We start from the raw sequence: 20,432 nt of genomic DNA, 5'->3' as shown, positions 1-20,432 counted from the left end.
ATCACATTCCCAGATATAAATACAGGTAAGGGTTTCGTTCCAATGACGCTGTCATAAATCGGTTCTGACGTAAGTTGAACACCTCATTATTTTTATTTTATTTTATTTTTATTGCCTTTTATTACCAGTATCTCTATAAATCCAACCTTTATTTGTTTTGGGGAGTTGGGATGAGAATGCTAACATCAGCAAATTATACACGGCAACACCGTATATAGTACATATTACTAATAATAAGATGTATTAGTTTTAAGTACGGTTCGCTGCAACTCAAATATGTTGCACACTAGGGACTGCCTTTACTGCTAACATTTGATATATTTTTCGATCTCTTGTCTATCCAGAGTATGAAGGATCTTTACTGTGAACTGCTAATTTAAGTGAAGGTCCTTGTCTTACCAGCATCTACTCATGATTATATGTAATCAGTAAAAAACAACGACAAAAAGTATTGCCAATCTGATTAAGTGAAAAAAAAGGTAGCGTCATAATTTCAATAATTCATCATTTTAAAATTACGTAAGACTATCACTAGAAGTATCACAGAGCAATTAACCCTTAATTCTAAACATGGATAATCACTTTGGGAGACGTTAACAAGCCCAAAGTTTCCGAATTCCCAAGTAAAAAACCAAACTCATTGCTGTCAAATCAATTCCGACTAATTTTAGAAGTGTGATTTTAAGAAAATCTTAACCCTGCAGAGATTTTTTCTCTGTCTGCAACAGCTGCCCCACCTTCCTCACAATACTGCTGCGAGAGATAAGTGAGATGATACAAATGAAAGCACTTAGTAATCTATAAAAAAAAAATACATACGTGTAAATGTATTTTTATTAATATGACTAAAGAAAGCTATAAATAAATAGGGCATAAAATAAAATAGTGTTTGCAATTTTAGGTAATCAATTCCATGAATAAAATTACTTGGAAAGCTCTGGAAAAATACAGCATGAGATAAACGATGACAACACTGTTTTAAAACAAACAAAAAACCTTTATCCTAATGATAAGGAGCTCTGCAATGGCTACTGTATAAAAAAGTAAAATTCTGTACAACTGAAGTCTGCATTCAGTCTTTATAAGCATTCATTAACAAGGATTATAAACGTCACAAAACAAGGGCCTCAACTCTGCAAGCTGTGCTGAGGCTTCAGCGAGCTTTCTCCTGCATTCCAAGGCCCCGCGCCTCACCTGTTTCACTAGTAGGACGAACAGCAATTGGTTCTGCCAACTCTGTTTTGCCAGATCTTGTAACCCAAGCAACCTAGTAAGATAAAATAATTTTTCATACATTTTTTTTCAACAGCATTATAGCGCGATGGCACAAATGCAGGGAATTTTCTCTATTTCGATTTTTTCTGTATCAACTAAGTAAGTTAACAATTGCTGCTGTGGGCTATGAGAAAGGGTACATACTTACTGACCTTCTAAAAAGTAAAAAGGAAAAGCCAGTTCATTAGCAAATATGACAAACAGAATCATAACTTGCCTACAAAGGTAGAAATGTAATTTTTTAGAAAATGGTTTTACATTTCTCTAAATTGGTTGGTACACGCACATCTTTTAAATTACTATTCAAGTGTGAAATGAAAACACGCTTTTGAGTTTCTGAGGAAAAAACTGCAAAAAATAAACAAACATACCTCAGGGGCAAAGTCAGCAATGTGAGTCTTCTCTTTCTCTAATGCACCTTGAGACACAAATATGGGGAAATAGCAGTTTTCAACACCAAGTTTCTTGATCTCAGCGTCAAAAAAGTCCTTGATGACTTCCCAAATGGCATACGCCCAGGGACGAAGAATATAGCAGCCACTTACATCATAGTATTCAATCATTTCTGACTTTGTGATGACCTTTTAAAAAGGAAAAATACATTCTTTAAAGCCTAAGTTGAACAAAAATATGGTACAAGTGGCAAGAGTATGATAACCCAACTTCAAATCTAGAGACTTCCACTGTAGGTACATCCTCTCAATGGGGAAAGCCACAATGGAATACGATGGACCTTTCTATACTGGGAAATTATATGTAACAGGGCTCTATACCCTTAACGAGACTTGAATTCCAACCGTACTTCTGCTATTTAAATATCTTTCTGATGCTGGACTACATTCTTTACCTCACCATAAAAGAAAAATCAAGTACTGCCTATCTCACAGAGCTCCTTCTCGATTTAATATTTTATGTGAGCATGCTTTGGAAACTGTGACATATAAATTACCATAAGATGTACTATTATAAACCAGAGACTACATCAGCCTGAGACTGGAAGAACTAGATGGTGCCTGGCTACGACCAATGACTGCCCTGACAGGGAACACAAAAGAGAATCCCTGATGGAGCAGGAGAACAGTGGGATGCAGACCTCAAATTCTCATAAAAAGGCCAGACTTAATGGTCTGACCGAGACTAGGGGTACCCCAGAGGCCATGGTCCCAAGACTGGAACCATTCTCAAAGCCAACTCTCCAGACAGGGATTGGAATGGATTATATGTAAGACAGAAAATGATACTGGTGAGGAGTGAGCTTCTTGGCTCATGTAGATACATGAGACTATGTGGGCAGCTTCTGTCTGGAGTTGAGATGAGAAGGCAGAGGTGGACAGAAGCTGGCTGAATGGACATGGGGAATACAGGGTGGAGAGGAGTGTGCCGTCTCATTAGGGAGAATGTGGCTAGGAGTACGCAGCAAGGTATGTCTAAGTTTTTGTATGAGAGTGACTTGGTTTGTAAACTTTCACTTAAAGAATAAATTAAAAAAAAAAAAAAAGATGCACTATTAAAAGCATTAATACATTATTACCTTAACTTTGTGCCTGGGCCTGAGAATTTAAACATAGAGCAATCATTAAGAATTTTTTAAAATGTAAAAATCAATTGAATGCATACATACCTGAGAATACCAATCTGCAAGATTTTCTTCTTTTTTTGCCTCAAGACCCAACCTGCAGATATTAGAAATAAAGTATAAATCCCTTCATTCAGCAACTGTTTTTAGACTGAATGGAATTAACCTCTAAAATCCAAAACAGATTCATATCTCTTTTATATTCATTCCCAAGATAATGTTTTAACAACAACAAAAAAGTTCAATTACCTTTTAAAAGGTGGTGAGATCTTGCCCCCCAAAACTAGGCAAGCTAAGCATAACAAAAGCCATCATTTTAATACAGACATCTCTTTTACAAAGTTCTTTTTAAGATAATGTACTTGCAATAAAGACAGAGTCTAGTCATATAGTATTCTCCCACAAAAAAAAAAAAGAGCGATCTTTTGCCAGCTTCAGTCCTGGTAAAATTATAGTTGGTAAGATCAGTTGTCTCACAGAAAGTAATAAGTAATAAAAAACAACGACTCCCAAACACACACATGTATACGTAAGAGGAATGTACACATTCTAACTGCAGTAAGTAAAAGCTGCAGAGATAGATGTTTCCAAAACAAGCCAGATTTATCTGCAGTAAATACCTGTTCCTGACAAGAACCCTTTTCTTGAAACACCAATAATTATTCGGGATCTGGGGTCTCATGACCCACAGAGGAAAAATCCAGCTCTCAGTCAGGTTTTACAGGCGTTTACCAACAAGGCTTTCTTGGTTTAAATTTTTAACGTACTGTGCATTTGCGCTCTCTCGTTTGACCTTGACATGTGTCAACGACGATGACTGCGTGAAATCTGGCCCTTTCAAAAGCAGCCCAAGAGCCTGCAACATGTGCTCCAGGCTGCGACCTGCTCGTGTATTTCAGGGTGAAAGGTGAGAAGTCCTACACTCTCTTGCACTGGTCTACAAATCCAGTCACAAGGTCAACAGGTGAAAAGAAAAATAACTGTTGTATTCTCTTGTTTAAGGAGACACTGTGTGTATAACAAGATTAAGAAGCAGCAGAATTTCACCTAAACAAATCTAAAACCGCATTATCTCAAAAAAAAAAACCAAAAACAAAAACAGTTGCTGCTGAGTCAACTCCAACGCATGGAGTCCTCACGTGTGTCACAGTAGCACTGTGCTCCACAGGGTTTTCAATGGCTGATTTTTCAGAAGATTGCCAGGCTTTTCTTCAGAGGTACCTCTGGCTGGACTCGAACCTCTAACCTTTTGGTTAGCAGCTGAGCACATTAACCATTTACATTACCCACGAACTCCACCTCAAAATAGTTGTCAAAAATGCAGTTAGAGAGGGATTACTGAATCGAAGTTGCTAACAGCTTTTTTTTTTTTTTAATTATTAAGTCATTAAATGAAACCTGTAACAACAGTCACTGTAATTCTGGGATGCGAGTGGGGACAGAAGAGAAAGTTTATTATTCAGGGAGACTGAGAGAGGCTGAAAAACCATCCAACCCACCGTTTTGTCTTTAAGCCAGTTTTGTTTTATGTTTAAACCATCAATTTTAAAATCCTACCAGGAATGAAGTTCTCATCCCCCACAAAAGACTTTGATTTGAAAAATCTTATTAAGGTACAAAACAAAGGTATAGTTAGTCTACCAACCCGAACCTGTTGCTTTCAAGTCGATTCCGACTCATAGTGACCCTACAGGACAGAGCAGAACTGTCCTACAGAGTTTCCAAGGAGTGCCTGGTGGATTAGAACTGCTGACCTTTTGGTTAAGAGACGCAGCACTTAACCACTGTACCACCAGGCTTTCCCAGTTAGTCTACCAGTTGTGTTAAAAGAGAGGGGAAAAAACGAACACATATATCTGTATCTACTTGTAAAATCCAATGAAAACTTCTAAAAGGATACAAAAGAAATAAACAGTAGTCAGCAACTCATTACGGTGGGAGGGGGAAGTGGGCAGATGGAAACACGGGTCTGAGGAAGACTTCACTCACAGGTCTGCGGAAGACTTGACTCAACTTTTCAATTTCTGAGATTCTCAAACCAAGCAAATGAATACAATACCTACCTAGAGTTTTAAAGATAACTGAAAATTGGCAAAACCTAGCTGCTGACAGTTTTAGCATTACCTTTCACTTAATGTGTTAGCCAAACCAACCCAAAAATGCATTTTTTTAAAAAAAATGATTCAGATTTCCATTCACAGAAAACTTTCTGCTTAACTTCAAACTACATTTCAATGTCTCATTACCTGGTCTGTTTCTTCAGCCCCTGCCCTTCTCCTGGTCCCCCTGACGACTGCTCGCTTCCTTGATTCTTAAGACAGTCTTTCCTTTGGCCATCACTCTGTGTCTGAAGTTTATTCTGCTTTTCAGATTTATTTTCCTTTTCTTTCTTCTTCTTATCTTTATCCTCGGCCCCGATGGCAGAGATGGGTTTATACTCCTCTCCTGTCAGAGACTTGTACTGTGCCTTCAGCTGAAGGAGCTCTTGGACAGCCGCATCTACCTGATCCTTCAGTTTGACGGAAGAGGAAAAGAGAAGGCATTATTTAATTCAACCACTGTCTAAGCTCACTTCAACCAACTCTACACTCAAAGCTTTATAAGCAGGTCTCCACACACAATTAAAGGCAGAGGGGTGCAGGATTGGGACAGGAAATGTTTAACATACCAACTACTGGAAATCAGGAAGAGACTATGATAAACAGGAACAGAACTGTGCAAAAGGGTGGTTGGGAAATAGTATAGTCTGTAACTGCACTGTCTAAATGGTAGCCTTTAGCCATATATGGCTATTTAAATTTAATTAAAATTAAATAAAGTTTAAAATTTAGTTCTTCAGTTACAATAGCCACATTTCAGTGCTCAACAGCCATATCTGGCTGATGACTACTGTGCTGGACAGGGCTGTTAACAAGTATTTCCATCATCACCGTGAGTTCTGTTGGACATCACTGGCCTATAACTCATATTCTGTGGGAGTCTTGGACAACACTGGCCTGTAACTCGTATTCTATGGGAGTCTTGGACATCACTGGCCTATAACTCGTATTCTATGGGAGTCTTGGACATCACTGGCCTGTAACTCGTATTCTATGGGAGTCTTGGACATCACTGGCCTGTAACTCGTATTCTATGGGAGTCTTGGACATCACTGGCCTGTAACTCGTATTCTATGGGAGTCTTGGACAGCACTGGCCTATAACTCGTATTCTATGGGAGTCTTGGACATCACTGGCCTATAACTCGTATTCTATGGGAGTCTTGGACAGCACTGGCCTATAACTCGTATTCTATGGGAGTCTTGGACAGCACTGGCCTATAACTCGTATTCTATGGGAGTCTCGGACAGCACTGGCCTATAACTCGTATTCTATGGGAGTCTTGGACATCACTGGCTTATAACTCGTATTCTATGGGAGTCTTGGACATCACTGGCCTGTAACTCGTATTCTATGGGAGTCTTGGACATCACTGGCCTATAACTCGTATTCTATGGGAGTCTCGGACAGCACTGGCCTATAACTCGTATTCTATGGGAGTCTTGGACAGCACTGGCCCATAACTCGTATTCTATGGGAGTCTTGGACAGCACTGGCCTATAACTCGTATTCTATGGGAGTCTTGGACAGCACTGGCCTATAACTCGTATTCTATGGGAATCTAAGTTAAGGGCCATTAAATTACATAAGTTGAACACTTCACAATTATAATTACAAAGATGACAGTAATCTTTCTATATAAGTTTCTATATAACTGATTAAATATCAAAATCTCTGCCATCTGTCCGTTTGCCTGCTGTGGTGGTTTGTGTGTTGTTGCTAGGATACTGGAAGTTATACCACCGGTATTTCAAATATCCGTGGGATCAGCCATGATGGGCAGGTTTCAGCAGAGCTCCCAGACTAAGACAGAATAGAAAAGAATATCCTGTGATCTACTTCCAAAAGTTAGCCAATAAAAGCCCTATGGATCAGGACATGACGTTGTCTGAGTAGGCTCCATGATCCTGAAGATGGCACAGGACCGGGCAGCGTTTTGTTTCTTACACGTGGGTTCATCATGAGTCAGAGTTGACTTGACAGCAGCTAACAACAACAACAAATGACAACTTTCTCTTTTTCACTCATACGAATCTGTACAAAAAATCCTACTCCTATAAAAGTAAGAGAATCGGCAGGAACCACACCTGAGCTCAAAATAAAGCCTGTCATTTGAGATTAACAGAGCATCAGAAGTATTGTCCCAGCCACAAGTGTGCACTGGGGTTTACCATGTGCCAGGCACTGTGCTGGGAACTAGCACCCTACTCTCGGGGACCTTACAGATGAGAGAGAAGCAGGCAACTTCAGCAAACTACAGAGTGCTAAAGTGTTCTGTCAGGGGAGGGCAGTGTCACACGGGAACAAATCCAGCTGAGACAAAAAAGGACCAACAGTGGTTTCTTTTTTCGATGAGCCAGACTGGATGGGCCAGAGAGTTCTAGGCAAAGAAAACTGCCTGTCACGTAAAAACAAAAACACATGCATAAAATACCACACTGACCTTAGAGGCTTTCTCAGCTTTCAGTTTTCGAACTGCTTCTCCTTGAGAAGCAACTTTGTCAAAAAGTACTTTGGCTTCCGGTGTTTCTGGGCCACTAGGTTCAGAGCTTCTGGTTGGACCTGGGTCTGAATTTTGAGATGAGGAGGGCTGCCCAGGTATATACTCTTTGCCAGTTTTTTCTTTATACTGAGCTTTCAGAGAGAGTAAGCATTCTACAGCTTCATTCACTTTAGCCTGAGATAAAACAGAAAGGAAAAAAAAAAGATAATTAAATATTTAATGACTCTTTGCTGAAAAATTCAATGTCATTTGAAAACCATTAATTACCACCAAAGTATTCCTGTAAATAGGGTCATCCTGGAGAAACTCAAGCAAAAAGCACTTATATCATCAGCCTAAGTAACAGTTCAAAGCTAAAGAAAAGTTAGAAATATAAACCATAATCATCCTCCCATAGAAGCCAGCAGCCGTCGAGTCGGTTTCGACTCATGGTGAGCCCACGTGTGTCAGAGTAGAACCGTGCTCCACGGGGGTTTTCAGGGGTTGATTTTTTTGGCAGTAGATTGCCAGGCCTTTCTTTTGAGGTACTTCTAGGTGGATTCGAACCTCCAACCTTTCAGTTAGCTGCAAAGCATGCTGCCTGCACCACCTGGGAGCTCCACCTTTCCATATACAAGCTGTATAAATAAGCGTCAACACATCCACACACATGCAACGCCGTCACTTCCTGTTTTACATACGTAAACAGGCAAATAAACATAGGATGCCCAAGTGAGCTGTCAAGTCTAAGCTCTGGGTCTGTAAATTGTGTGCAGTCAGAGTTAAAAAATCAGAATAAAGATCAGCCAATTCCTTTGCCTATGCAAGTCTGATTTTCTTCAGTCTATTAAACAGATGCTATATATGGCATTGGAAAAAAAAAAAAACACAGTTTGGCATCAACTAAGGAATAGATATAACCCTCTTAAAAAGTTTAAAATGAGCTTAGAAAGTATGCTGAGGTTTTAATTAGATGCTTACCTGCCCTCTTCATCCTGATATTTCAATTAAATCATAACGGCAAAGAATGATACACTCAGCCCAACCGAGACACTTGGGACTCTAGCAGAGGACAGGAACACAGGTGAAGGGCCCAAGCTAAGCACGTCACCTGAAACGATCTAACAGACCAATACTCCACCAGGAATCTCAAGGCATCAATTAAAAGAAGGAAAAGTGCCTTCCAAGTGCTGTATCCAAGTTTTACTGCTACGTTATTGTTACAATGGCCCGGGTAGCTAAGCGAAACCCAACAAAAGCCAGGAAGAATACTAAGGTGAGGGTCAGGGGAATCCAGGCAAGCACTGAAGAATTGGCATCTGAGACAGAAAACCCCATTTCCTCGAGCAGTTGCTTTAGGATACAATGACACACTGCCCACTGCTTTAAAGCATGACATACCCGCACCACAGAGGGCGGACGGTAAAGGTAAAAGAGGAAACGTACAAAGAGGAGATCAGGGTGGGCTGTCTGACCTGTGCTCCTGACCTGTCTCTTGTTCACAGTCTATGTTTAGAATTGAAAGCGCTTTCACAGCAGGATCTACCTGATCCTAAGATGCAAGAGAACCCAAGTTAATCAGACATCAGAATCGAGAAATAAACTTCCATTAGCTGAAAGAACGAAAATTGGAAAAAAGTTAAGGGACTTTTTCCTGCAACCATGTCTACAAAAAGAGGCCTACTTGAAAGAAGTTCCATTTTACTTAGCTATTTACTGAGCAGGAAGTCAGATGACACACACGTCACACAGAAAAATCCTTGTTTGGCAAGATTACAATTGGAAGTAATTAAAGGAAAAGTTAAGCTGTGCAAACCACTTCATTACTGACTGAGATACCCTAAATAGAGTAAAACTACATATACGTTCTGTTCCAAGCCACCGAGGAACAGAACTAAGTAACTAAGTAACCTAATTCAGGCTGTAACTTTTCAAAAAAAGAGTAAAATTATACCACTACACAGTCTTCCCTGATGATTTAGAAAGTACATAAAGAATCATGAGAGGGTCAGAATTTTCAATGTAAAAAAGAATCACAATCATTTCATATATATTTATTTATGGGTTATCATTTTATAGCACAGCAGAGTGCTGTGTGCTAAGAGCTCTGGATGGAGTATCTTACCTAACAGACAAAACAACCCTCTCCTCACGTTCCAGAAGAATAAACTAAAGCTTAGAAAGGTCTAAGGACCTACCCTGAAGTTACATCACAAGTGGTAGAGCTAAGATTTCAATCTAGGATCTGGTCTATGATCTTGGCCACTCTCATATAGTTTGCACAGCTTTATAGAAGGTGTGAGACAATGACTTCAACATGCGTTTTAATCTCACTAACGGGCCATGAGGAGCCCTGGTGGCATAGTAGTTAAGAGCTCAGTTGCTAATCAAAAGGTCATCAGTTGGAATCCACCAGGCGCTCCTTGGAAACCATATGGTGCAGTTCTACTATGTCCTACAGGGTTGCTAGAAGTCGGAATCAACGTGATGGAAAGGGGTCATATGCCATGAAAACTGCTTTTCAAAAGAGATCTTTGGTTCTGACTTCTAATATGTTTTTAGAATGCAGAGGACAGAATTGAAGGATGTGGAAAAAAGACTCTCTTAATATTCTTGTTTTCTGGATTTAAAGGTAAACACCTCTTAAATACAAAGAGATGCTGCATGGCGTACTACCAATACAATATTATACAACAGCAGAAGCCTGAAGGCATGTGTTAAATAGATTTTAAGTTGTTAACCGATAGCTGCTTTAAATTTTTTATCTAACATATGCCAACACAAACACGAAAAGCTTACAGTGATCACTGATGTAGGTGAATGAGAAAAGAGACAGCCTACACACAAAGGACTTCAGTAAAGGTTTAAAATGGAAATTGAGGTAAAAGCACTCAAACAGCAATTTTGGCAGCAGCCACAAGCTGGAAGCATTTCTCCAAGGGGAGAGGGGAGAGGAAAGAACTTTAATTGAGGAAAAACCTAGAGCTTTATCAATTTAAAATGATAGTACCTTTTTTAATGGTCTGTGCATCTCAATTCTCAGTGGAAAAAAAAAAAAAACACTTTTTTGAAACTTTGTCTATTTTTTCCAGCCCTAAGGATGGTCTCCCGCCTTTGTTCCTCATTAGCACACCTGAGAGAACTACACTTCCACCCATCAGTAATAATGAAGCAGAGACCTGACTTGGTGAGGGTGGGGAGTGGGTGAATGGTTATCAGAACGGGACTCTTCCAAGGGTTTGTTTTTTCCTCCCCCTTGGGGGTGGTGGTGGTAGGCAGGGAGGGTTCCCGTGGTTGTATTACATAAAAAAGCCTGTCAGGAAATTCAGTGAAGTAAAAGTTCACAGGTTTCAAAGTAGGGCTTTTTTAAAAGTCAACTGATTAGAAAGCTGTTTTTAGCTTAAATACTTAAACCTGTAAGAAAGGGCTCAAGGACTGAACCCTGATCCCAAGATCCACTGCAGCACGGTGGAGCGCCCAGACTACGGAACCAGACAAACCAGGGTCAGAACACCTGTTCTGCTGCTGAGCACCTGGGCCAGCCAGCTCACTCACCTGCATCTCCATTTACCTGCTACTTTTCACTGAAGCAAATCATTAACACGAATTCCTCAGTTTCATAAAAGATCCCTGAACTGAAACCCAAAATTTGGGAACGGGTTTATAGCTAATAATTCTTTTTCTTATTTTATGTAATAAATGGCAGCAAAATAAAATGATTATTATATTAAATAAAAATAATTCACAATTGCTTAGTCTTATCGTTAACATTCTTTTCGTCAAACTCAATTTATGTGGAGTGGTGCCGGTCAACCTTTGCACCCCCGGCCCTAGAATCCAAAGCATCACAACATTCTCTAGAGTCCGTAAGTTCACTGTTTTCCATGCCCCACTCCAAGCAATACTTTAGTCCCGTGTTCCAAACACTGCACCCACTTAGATTCCAAATCAGTGAAATCTGCTCAAGATCAAAAATTTCTTCCTTGAAACTATAGCTCAGAACTTCAAACGTTAATATTTAAAATCTGACAAGTGACTTTAATGTTAAAATACCTTAACGTTTGGTATTATTCTATCTTTGGTGCACTGTCTGATATGTGCCTGCACACTGTCTGCTTGATCCACTACTTTAAGGCAGCACCTACTGAGCAAGAGCAAAAAGGAAGGAGAGCAGAAGATGGACTAGAAGGTAGGCTTCCAGGCTTTCATTCCTTGCCAATCTTTTGCGTATGCTCTGCCTGTACTCTTAAAAACTCCTTCACAGTATCACCTATCTGATCCTGAAGCAAAAAAGGAGGGCAAAAAAGAAAGAAAAGTAGAAACAAAACCACCAGTAACTTTTAAGCCTCAACAGCTCACCTTCCTTGCCACTAAATATGACATAAAATAATGACTTTTGTAGGAAATGGAGTGGTTAAGAGGCTTAGACAACTTATTAACATCAAACAATCATAGACTAGCGGAATAAATAATTAAAAAACACTAGCAAAACCCTAACTCTCTGGTTCTCGCAATACAATGCCCACTGCTACCACCTCCACTGGGAACTAACGGAAAGATCAGACTTGGGCATCAGTCAAGGCAGGAATCCAGGCAACTTTGGGGAGGTGCTTTCATAGGCACAGCTTACTTACTGGTTATTAAACAAATGAACAAACAAAAGAACATTATTTGAATCTCATTGGACACGGCTGTTGTGAGGATTAAATAAGAAACTAAGAAAAGCATATAGCACACACTGCCAGATGGGCTCTAAATCTTGGCTCCATTGCCAGCAACTGGACTGGTTCTCTAGAAGAGACGAGAACTCTATTTACTATTGTTAGCATTTAGGGAATAATTACAAGCAGTACACAGAAACACAGTTACGGTATATAGTAGGCACTCAATAAACGTAGGCTAAGCTAACTGAAGTCGGATTCATTTCATATCACGTTTACCATTACCTAAAAGTACCTACTAAAAGTACCTCTCCAACAGCCAAAGAAATCTAGATTTTTACCCAGAGGCTGACTTTTCATAACTTCTGCAGTCCTTTCTCATGAAAGCACGATATGATCCATTAACCCAATGGGATGGGAGACGTAGTGGCTGTCAATCCAAATGTAACAGGCTGAGGCGGTCACTACTAGTTGGCCCACTAGTTAGCTGACCGAGAATCAGCACAGAATCTCAATGTACTCAACTCTGAATGAAGACATATGAAGACCCTCAAAAAAATTTCCCCTCTAAGCACATCTCTAAGAGCATCCATCAGGTGGATATGGCTCCCCGGCCTGACTGCACGGTGGCAAACATCAAGGGTGTCTGGCCTAAACCTGCACTCCCAGCAGCCCGTGTTCCACAAAGCAAAGCTGTTTTAGGCAGTCATGGCTCTGCAGGACCTTGATTGGCTCACTGAAGATAAAACAGGAAGGACTGCTCAAGCCTCCCAGTACTCAGACAGAAAAATACTAATTCCTGGAGCAAAAACCTATGAGCTCCCAAAGCATTTTCCTTCCCCAGCAGATGTCAAAGGTTCGCAGATGAAAATCTCAGGTGGCAGGGTTTCCAGTCAGGTGCTCACCAACTTGGAAGTGAGGTATAAAACTTGCAACCTCAAGTTATCCAGTCATTCTGCAACCTAAGCCCAGGACACTGAAGAGACAACAGATGCCCTTAGAACATTTCTGAAAACCCCTCAAGCCACAAAAGTCAAGCCCGGAGGCACACCATCCCTCTGTGTTCATGCCACAGCCCAGAATCTACAATTTTTGGCAGTACATCAGGGTCTGATTTCTACCCGGTTACAGCACTACGTATGTGATCATGTTTTGAACTATGCCACTGTTTGAATACAACTATGTACCTTCATTGGAGCCCTGGTGGCATAGCAGTTCAGAGCTATGGCTGCAAAGGAAAAGGTCGGCAGTTGGAATCTACCAGCCACCCCTTGGGAACCCTATGACGCAGTTCTACTCCGTCCTGTAGGGCGGCTGAGTTGGAACAGGCTCAAGGGCAACAGGTTTATGTATTTTCATTATTAAACACCATCTTTACTGCAGAGGCCATTCCCTTTGCTTATCTCTTACTTGCACAGCAAGTAATCCTGTTCTACACTAGATGCTACGACTCACTGAACGTTCTTCCTGAAGGTAACAGTAAAACAAGAAGAGAATTTATACTTCAGAGTTTGGTATCATTTGAAACCTCCCCTGTGAAGAGCACGAGATAACAATCACTGGTCAAAAACTCCTTGACAACCTGTGATTCCCTGGATCCACCTCAAACCCTTCTGCCTTTCCTGCTATCTTCTATACCAGTGGTTCTCAAAGCGTGGTCCCAAGACCAGCAGCATCAGCATGTCCTAGGAAACTTGTCAGAAATGAAAATGTTTGGGTTCCATCTCTGACTTAAATAAAGCAGAAACTCAGGGGGTGGGGCCCAGTAATCTGTTTTAGCAAGCCCCCCAGTAACCCTGACACACAATAGAGTGCCTTCCCCTGAAGTCCCTTCACCAGTTTTCGTCGGGTCAGTCCTGACTCACAGAGACCCTTTGTCCGACAGAACGAAACACTGCCCTGTCCTGCTCCCGTGCCATCCACCATCCCATAATCGCTCTTTACCTGTAACGGGCTTCTTTCACTTCAGGACTATTTTCAATATTCTTTATGAATCGTTTCCTCCTTCCCTGCCACTCAGGACCACAAGCACTTCTCGGTTCCCACAGGAACTTATACACACCACAGGGGATCACAATCGGCCGGCCCGTAGTTTCCCCTGTCCTTCCTCCAGACTGGATTGTGGGCTGCGGCTCTGTATTTCCAGAGGCTGGCACACGGCAGGTATCAGCAACTGCTGGTTGTGAGGCCACAACATTTGAGCAGACAGTCGGTAAACAAGATGCTTTGTGAGAGGACCGGGCTCCTCTAAGTACCTGAACTCATACAGTTACTTACGACATTGTCCTAACTCATGCAGGTGCACTTACCTTTGGGGCTTTTTCTGCTTTCAGCTTGCGAACGACCTCCCCTTGCGCAGCCACCTCGTCATAGAGAGATTTACCATCCAGAACACTTCCTGGGGATTTAGAGGAAACATTCTCTGCGGCTGCGGCAGGCGGATTTCCAGGTTTATATTCCTGGCCGGTTTTCTCCTTGTATTCAGCTTTCAGAGCCAAAAGCTGTTTCACAGCTGCGTCTATATCTTCCTTGGCTGCTTTCTTGGCTTTCAGCTCACGAACCACGTCACCCTGGTCGGCCACTCTACTGTAAAGGACCACGGAGTCCTCAGGTGTTGCACAAGGGCTATTCAGAGACGGTGCCGGCTTTTCCTTACAAGCAGTGCTCTACAGAAGCAGAAAACCAAAAGATAATTAATTCATGTAAAATGTCTTCATACAAAATTATATCAAATTGATTGTCTTATAAGGCTTCAAGTTAAAAATCAAACTTTTTAAATTCCGATCCCTTAAAAAGTTCACATGAATAATCTTCCTAAAAATTTATCCTAATGAAATAATGAGAAGGAAACGAAGGCAGAGGCATATGGGTATTCACTGGAGTATTTTTTATCATAGCATAAAACTGAAGTAGCCTAAATATCAGTAGAGGATTAAATTACTGCTCCGCCACATTCTTGCTGGGTGATCTTGACTTAATTATACTTCAACTTGTTTACTTACTGTAAAATAGTGATAATTGTATTTAATCATCGGGATTGACAGGAAAATAAAACGTAATTGCGGTAGATTAATTACTTCTGTGTGTGGCTTTTCTAGTCACCGTCCTGTTACCTCCCACCCAGGTGATTGTGTGAGGGGGTAACTGTGGCCCACCAAGGGGATTGGTCAGTTTTGCCTTAAAAGAGAGCCAATCCCAAAGCAGGGAGAAGAACTCACCACCACCAAAAATGGGGAGACCTGCAGGAGAAGGTGCAGTGGGCTTCCTGGCCCGCGGAGGGAGAAAGCTGAGTGCCTCTGGGCGGAGACAGAGGGCTAGGCAGAAGCCTATGTCTGACCCACAAATTTGGGACTTGCCAGTCTCCACAATAGTGTGAGCCATTTCCTTTAACAGTTCGTGAGTTCTGGCAGGGAATTAGGGAACCCAAAGACAGCAGGGAGAGTACTGAGGCCAGAGGAAGTAGTTGACGTTAGAGATGATGGAGTGGTACGGCAGCTTGGAAAAGCTGGACATTTGGGACATCTTCAACCTCTGCGGAAGCCCTGGTGGCACAGTGGTTAAGTGCTACAGCTGCTAACCAAAGGGTCGACAGTTCAAATCCGCCAGGTGCTCCTTGGAAACTCTATGGGGCAGTTTTACTCTGTCCTATAGGGTCGCTATGAGTCGGAACCAACTCGACAGCCCTGGGTGTGGTTTTTTTTGGGGGGGGGGCGGTTAATCTGTGCCTCGTAGGAACCAGCTTTGTGCTGATCCTTATAAATTATTCACTTAGCCTGTGTCAGAATGATAGGTTTCACTGCAACAGCCTAGACTCGCTGGAATATGTGGTTTTGGAAAAGGGGTAAACAAGAGAATGAGAAATCGTTGGGGTTCTGGATGGGATTAAAAACAGCAAAAGCTGTTCATGGGATTTAGGAAGGGTGGATCTAACTCCTGAGGAATCGGTTAACTGGATACATATGGAAACATAGTGATACAGAAAGGGCTGACACACAATTCCTTGGTTTCTGTCATCCCTAACAGCTGCAATGGCAGGGAAAGAGATCCGGTCTAGTCAGAGCTACAACCGCTAGTCTCAGGGCTGACCCAGGAAGAAAAATCGGGTCGGAAGGACAGGCAGTTCCTCTCCGACTGCTGGCCACCAAGAAGGTGGTCTGGGAGGGAAACGGGCAAAACCGAGAGACTGCAGAAACCAGGGGTATGGCGTGAAGGAGTTGCTTCAATTTGTAGATCAGTACCTCAGCTTCCCGAGGACCGTTACTAAAATGGATTGTGAGGGTGACTAATTCAGGGGCAGTGGCTTTAGTTTTGAATGCTACAGAATGGAATAAATCTGTGTAAAGCTCTCAGCAAGAGTGTCTGAGGAAAAGTGAATATTAGTAGGTGTTAAGTACCCCGAGTAACAGTGTGTTTTTAAAAGCGCCCTGAGTAACAGTGTGTTTTTAAAAGTGCCCCGAGTAACAGTGTGTTTTTAAGGATGAGATATAGACTGCTAATAAGGCAAGAACTGTACCTCATCATTGTATAAACAATCTCATATTTATCTAAAAGCATACATTTACAGGTACGTGTTCGTGTAAGCACATGCAACAACTCTAGACATAAGTTCACTAAAGTGACCTCTGCAGAGTGAACAAGCATGTTTCATTCTCAACGTCACGTTCTCTTCCACGCTGTTCCTCTGCCAACCGAAACCCTCCCAACTTTAAAATGCAGGTCACATCATACTTTCCCCATGGCTTTTTAAAAATGGTTTTCCACTTAGTTTTTCAGAACAATCTCATCCGTATTCATGAAGTCATGGGTATTAAATCCCAAAATTTCTTATCTACCCCAGAACTGTTGTGGACCTAGGTCCGGTATTTTGAACGGTCTTCAAGACATTTTTATTTGGATAGCTAACAGGCACCTCAAACTGTATCAGAGTTGCATTTTATACAAGGTTTAGGTTCTGAAGTCAGCATGTATGGCAAAACGTACATTCAAAATTACCCCAGGAAAATAAATTCTTTAAAAATTTCTCAATTTTTAATTTTTAGCACGGTAAATATTGATAAATATAACTCAAGTTAACAAAAGCTCTTTGGGTCATCAATCATTTTCAGGCGTGTAAAGAGGTCCTCAGAGTCCTGGGTAATGCAAATGGCTAAGCGCCTGACTACTAGTTGAAAGGTCAGTGGTTCAAACCCACCCATAAGCTCCTCTGAAGATGGGCCTAGAGATCTGCTTCCAAAAGGTCACAGCTTTGAAAACCTATGGTACTGTTCTACCCTGCACATATGGGATTGCCATGAGCTGGAATAGGCTCAGCACCAACTGACAACAAAAAAAGGGTCCTGAGTCAAGATGGTCTTGAGAATTGTTGGTATACATACATTATATAAAGAGGCACAAGGATGCTGTCCTATTTACAGTTATTTCTCATTCATTAGTTCTTGTTCCTTTGGCTCATTTAGTTTTTAATCTGTAACGTCAAAAGCTCAAGCGATGACACTTCCACTGTAAACAGTAAACACTGTAAACTCATGTCTCCTAATAAGCTTAGGGGTGCTCGTCTTCCCTAGTTGAGCTTATCTATCATCTACTTGTCCAGTCGACCAAGACAAAACTAGAAGTCACTCAGTCGTACTGACTCTACTTCCTGAATCCACCCCTAGTGACGATGCTGGATTTAAGTTCTCATCCTCTAGCATCCGGATTTTCCACAGCTCCCATGATAAAAATCAAGCATCATGCAAAAAGCAATGACTAAGAAGCAGGCATGTAGTGTCCAGTTCGAGTTCAAGGTTCAAGAAGAAATAAAAATGATGGAATTTCTTTCAATTCGTGTATCATTTTAAGAATGAAATAAAAATGTTATTGTTAGCCACCACCGAGTAAGCCACCAACTCGTGGTGGCCTCGTGTACAATGGGGCCGGGCTACTGTGATCCATAGGGTTTTCGCTGGCTGGTTTTCAGAAGTAGATCACCAGGCCTTTCTTCAGAGTTTGTCTTAGTCTGGAAGTACTGCTGAAGCTTATTCAGCATCATAGCACCACGAAGCCTCCAGTGACAGACAAGCACTGGCTGCACGTGAGGTACACTGGCCAGGAATCGAACCCAGGTCTTGTACACGTAAGGCAGGTAAGAATTCTACCACTGAACCAACACTGCCCTCCAAAATAAAAATACTTAAAATATTTTATTTTACCATTAAATATTAAGAATGAAATGTAAAATATTTCTTTCAATTTGTGTACAATTTTTTCAAACAAGGAGCTCTGGTGGTGTAATGGCTAAGTGCTTTCCTGCTAAATGAAAGCTCACTGGTTTGAATCCACCAGCTGCTCCATGGGAGAAAGACCTGGTGATCTGCTTCCATAAAGATTACAGCCTGGGAAAACCTATGGGACAGTTCTACTCTGTCATGTAGGGTCACTATGAGTCCTAATCAACTCAAAGGCACATAATATTTTTTCAAATGGCTATGAAGTTGTTAGGACACAAATATTTATTTAGTTATGTGGACTTAACCACTTAATAAATAGAACTATTAGGGATTTCTTTTAGCCTAGGGTTACCCTGAAAAATCTTCTGAGAAACTAAGGGTGCTGTGAACTAAGAAGCTTTGAGGACCTCTGGCCTACAGAAAACCTCTTGCCTACTTCCCTAGGCTTGTGGATGACCACCTCTCAAACCTATACCCTGTCTTCCGAGGACAGAAGCTGTTCTCCTGGAATGTCCTCCCACGTTGGTTTCTAGGCAGATTCTAAACTCATTCTTTAAGACAGATTAAGCATTACCTCCAAGATGAAAAAAACAGATCCTCATATTCACTTTTTAAACGGCAACTAAGACAATCGCCTATCATCAGAACAGTTTCTATCCTTTTTTCTGAAGCCCAGGGTCCTAACCATTGGCAGCTCCTCTCCAGGGGCACTAAGGGTTGACAGACAAGTACAGGGTAGGAGCCAGGGAGCCAGGCCACAGCCCTGCTCTGTCAATAACAAGCTTTGCGATCTTGGGGAGTGTTTATCATTTATAAAATGACAGCTAGGACTAGATGGTCCTCAGTGTATTTCTCAACTCTCTAAGCCAATGCTCCTTATTAAATAAAGCATCATGGCTATTAAAAAGATATCTTCTGTGGCTCTTTTAGAGGAGAAAAAGTTTCTAAAACATTCTTTTAATATAGGCTTTCTTTCTGACTTAACAAAATTGTAAAAATCTTAATTTTGTAAGACGTATTAAAGTCTTACATGAAAGGACCAAAAAAAAAAAAAACCCAAAAAGGCAAGAGTTCTTGTCATCTTCAGTCACAACAGTCAGAAAGCCAACTATTTGTAAAGAAACACATTCTTCTAAACTCTAAGACAAAAATATCACTGACTACGGGTATTTCTGCAGAAGTCTGTATTTACCTCAGTTTTTGTTTCCACTCTGGCCTTTTCCTTTGACCCAGATGTTGGCATTTCCTTTGTATGTCCATCAGGAATGTATATTAAAACGCATGGGGCTTCTCTGCAACTATATGGGCTAAAATAAGAAACCACAATTATCTGAACAGCGATTAAAACTGAATTCCTAGATTCAATGGCACTGAGTTAATGCTTTTCCAGCATTAAAACCAACAGTTCACTATTATTATTAGTGGGTAAACAGCTCACAGTTACTGCTCAACTCAAAGGCTCTTCACAGTAGTGTAAAAACAGTAAATAAATAAAAACTGACCACCTTTTAATGACAAACTTCCATGGATATGAATAAACAAACCCCAGGGGAAAGGCATATCTATCCCTCCTGCCATGAGAAATGGCACTAGTGGATGCCGGTGGCATCACTGGGAGTCCCTGGGGGCACGGATGGTTAAGGCTCAACTACTAGCTGAAAGGGTGGTGGATGGAACCCACCCAGAGGCACCTGGGAAGACAAGCCTGGTGATCTGCTTCTGAAAGGTCACAGCCTTGAAAACCTATGGAGCGGTTCTACTCTGCACACATGGGGTCGCCATGAACTGGGATGGCAACTAATGACGACAACGACGCTATCTCTACAGACTTAAAGGAAATACATTTACGTACTACACCTAATCTGCTGATGTTGTTGTGTGCCAGTGAATTGATTCAACTCATGGCAACCCTTCAAGACGGAGTAGAACCGTCCCATAGCATTTCCAAGTCTGTAATCCTTACAGAAAGGAGCCCTCAGGGAACAAAGGAGCCCTCGGCTGCTAACTGAAAGATGAGCAGTTGGAACCCACCAGCTGCTCTGCAGGAAGAAGATGGGACAGTCTGTTTCAACTTCGATGTCAGTAGGTTTGGTTTCTTTGGAATCTTTACGGAAGCAGACTGTCGCTCCT

General features: G+C 41.4%; 1 protein-coding gene across 1 annotated transcript in view; it reads right to left on the bottom strand.

The window, feature by feature from the left end:
• EPRS1 (glutamyl-prolyl-tRNA synthetase 1) overlaps positions 1–20,432 on the bottom strand; it is an 85,766-nt gene that overhangs the window by 21,302 nt on the left and 44,032 nt on the right. Inside the window, exons 17-23 of the mRNA XM_003419879.4 lie at positions 19,495–19,609; positions 14,403–14,759; positions 7,394–7,627; positions 5,098–5,360; positions 2,897–2,948; positions 1,647–1,856; positions 1,195–1,267 (exon numbers count right to left, since the gene is read on the bottom strand). Of these exons, the coding sequence (XP_003419927.2) occupies positions 1,195–1,267; positions 1,647–1,856; positions 2,897–2,948; positions 5,098–5,360; positions 7,394–7,627; positions 14,403–14,759; positions 19,495–19,609 (1,304 nt within the window). The remainder of the gene's footprint in view (positions 1–1,194; positions 1,268–1,646; positions 1,857–2,896; positions 2,949–5,097; positions 5,361–7,393; positions 7,628–14,402; positions 14,760–19,494; positions 19,610–20,432) is intronic.

Source organism: Loxodonta africana, chromosome 25 (genome assembly GCF_030014295.1).
Source record: "Loxodonta africana isolate mLoxAfr1 chromosome 25, mLoxAfr1.hap2, whole genome shotgun sequence".
NCBI lineage: Eukaryota > Metazoa > Chordata > Mammalia > Proboscidea > Elephantidae > Loxodonta > Loxodonta africana.
This window is presented reverse-complemented; position numbering and strand designations above follow the sequence as displayed.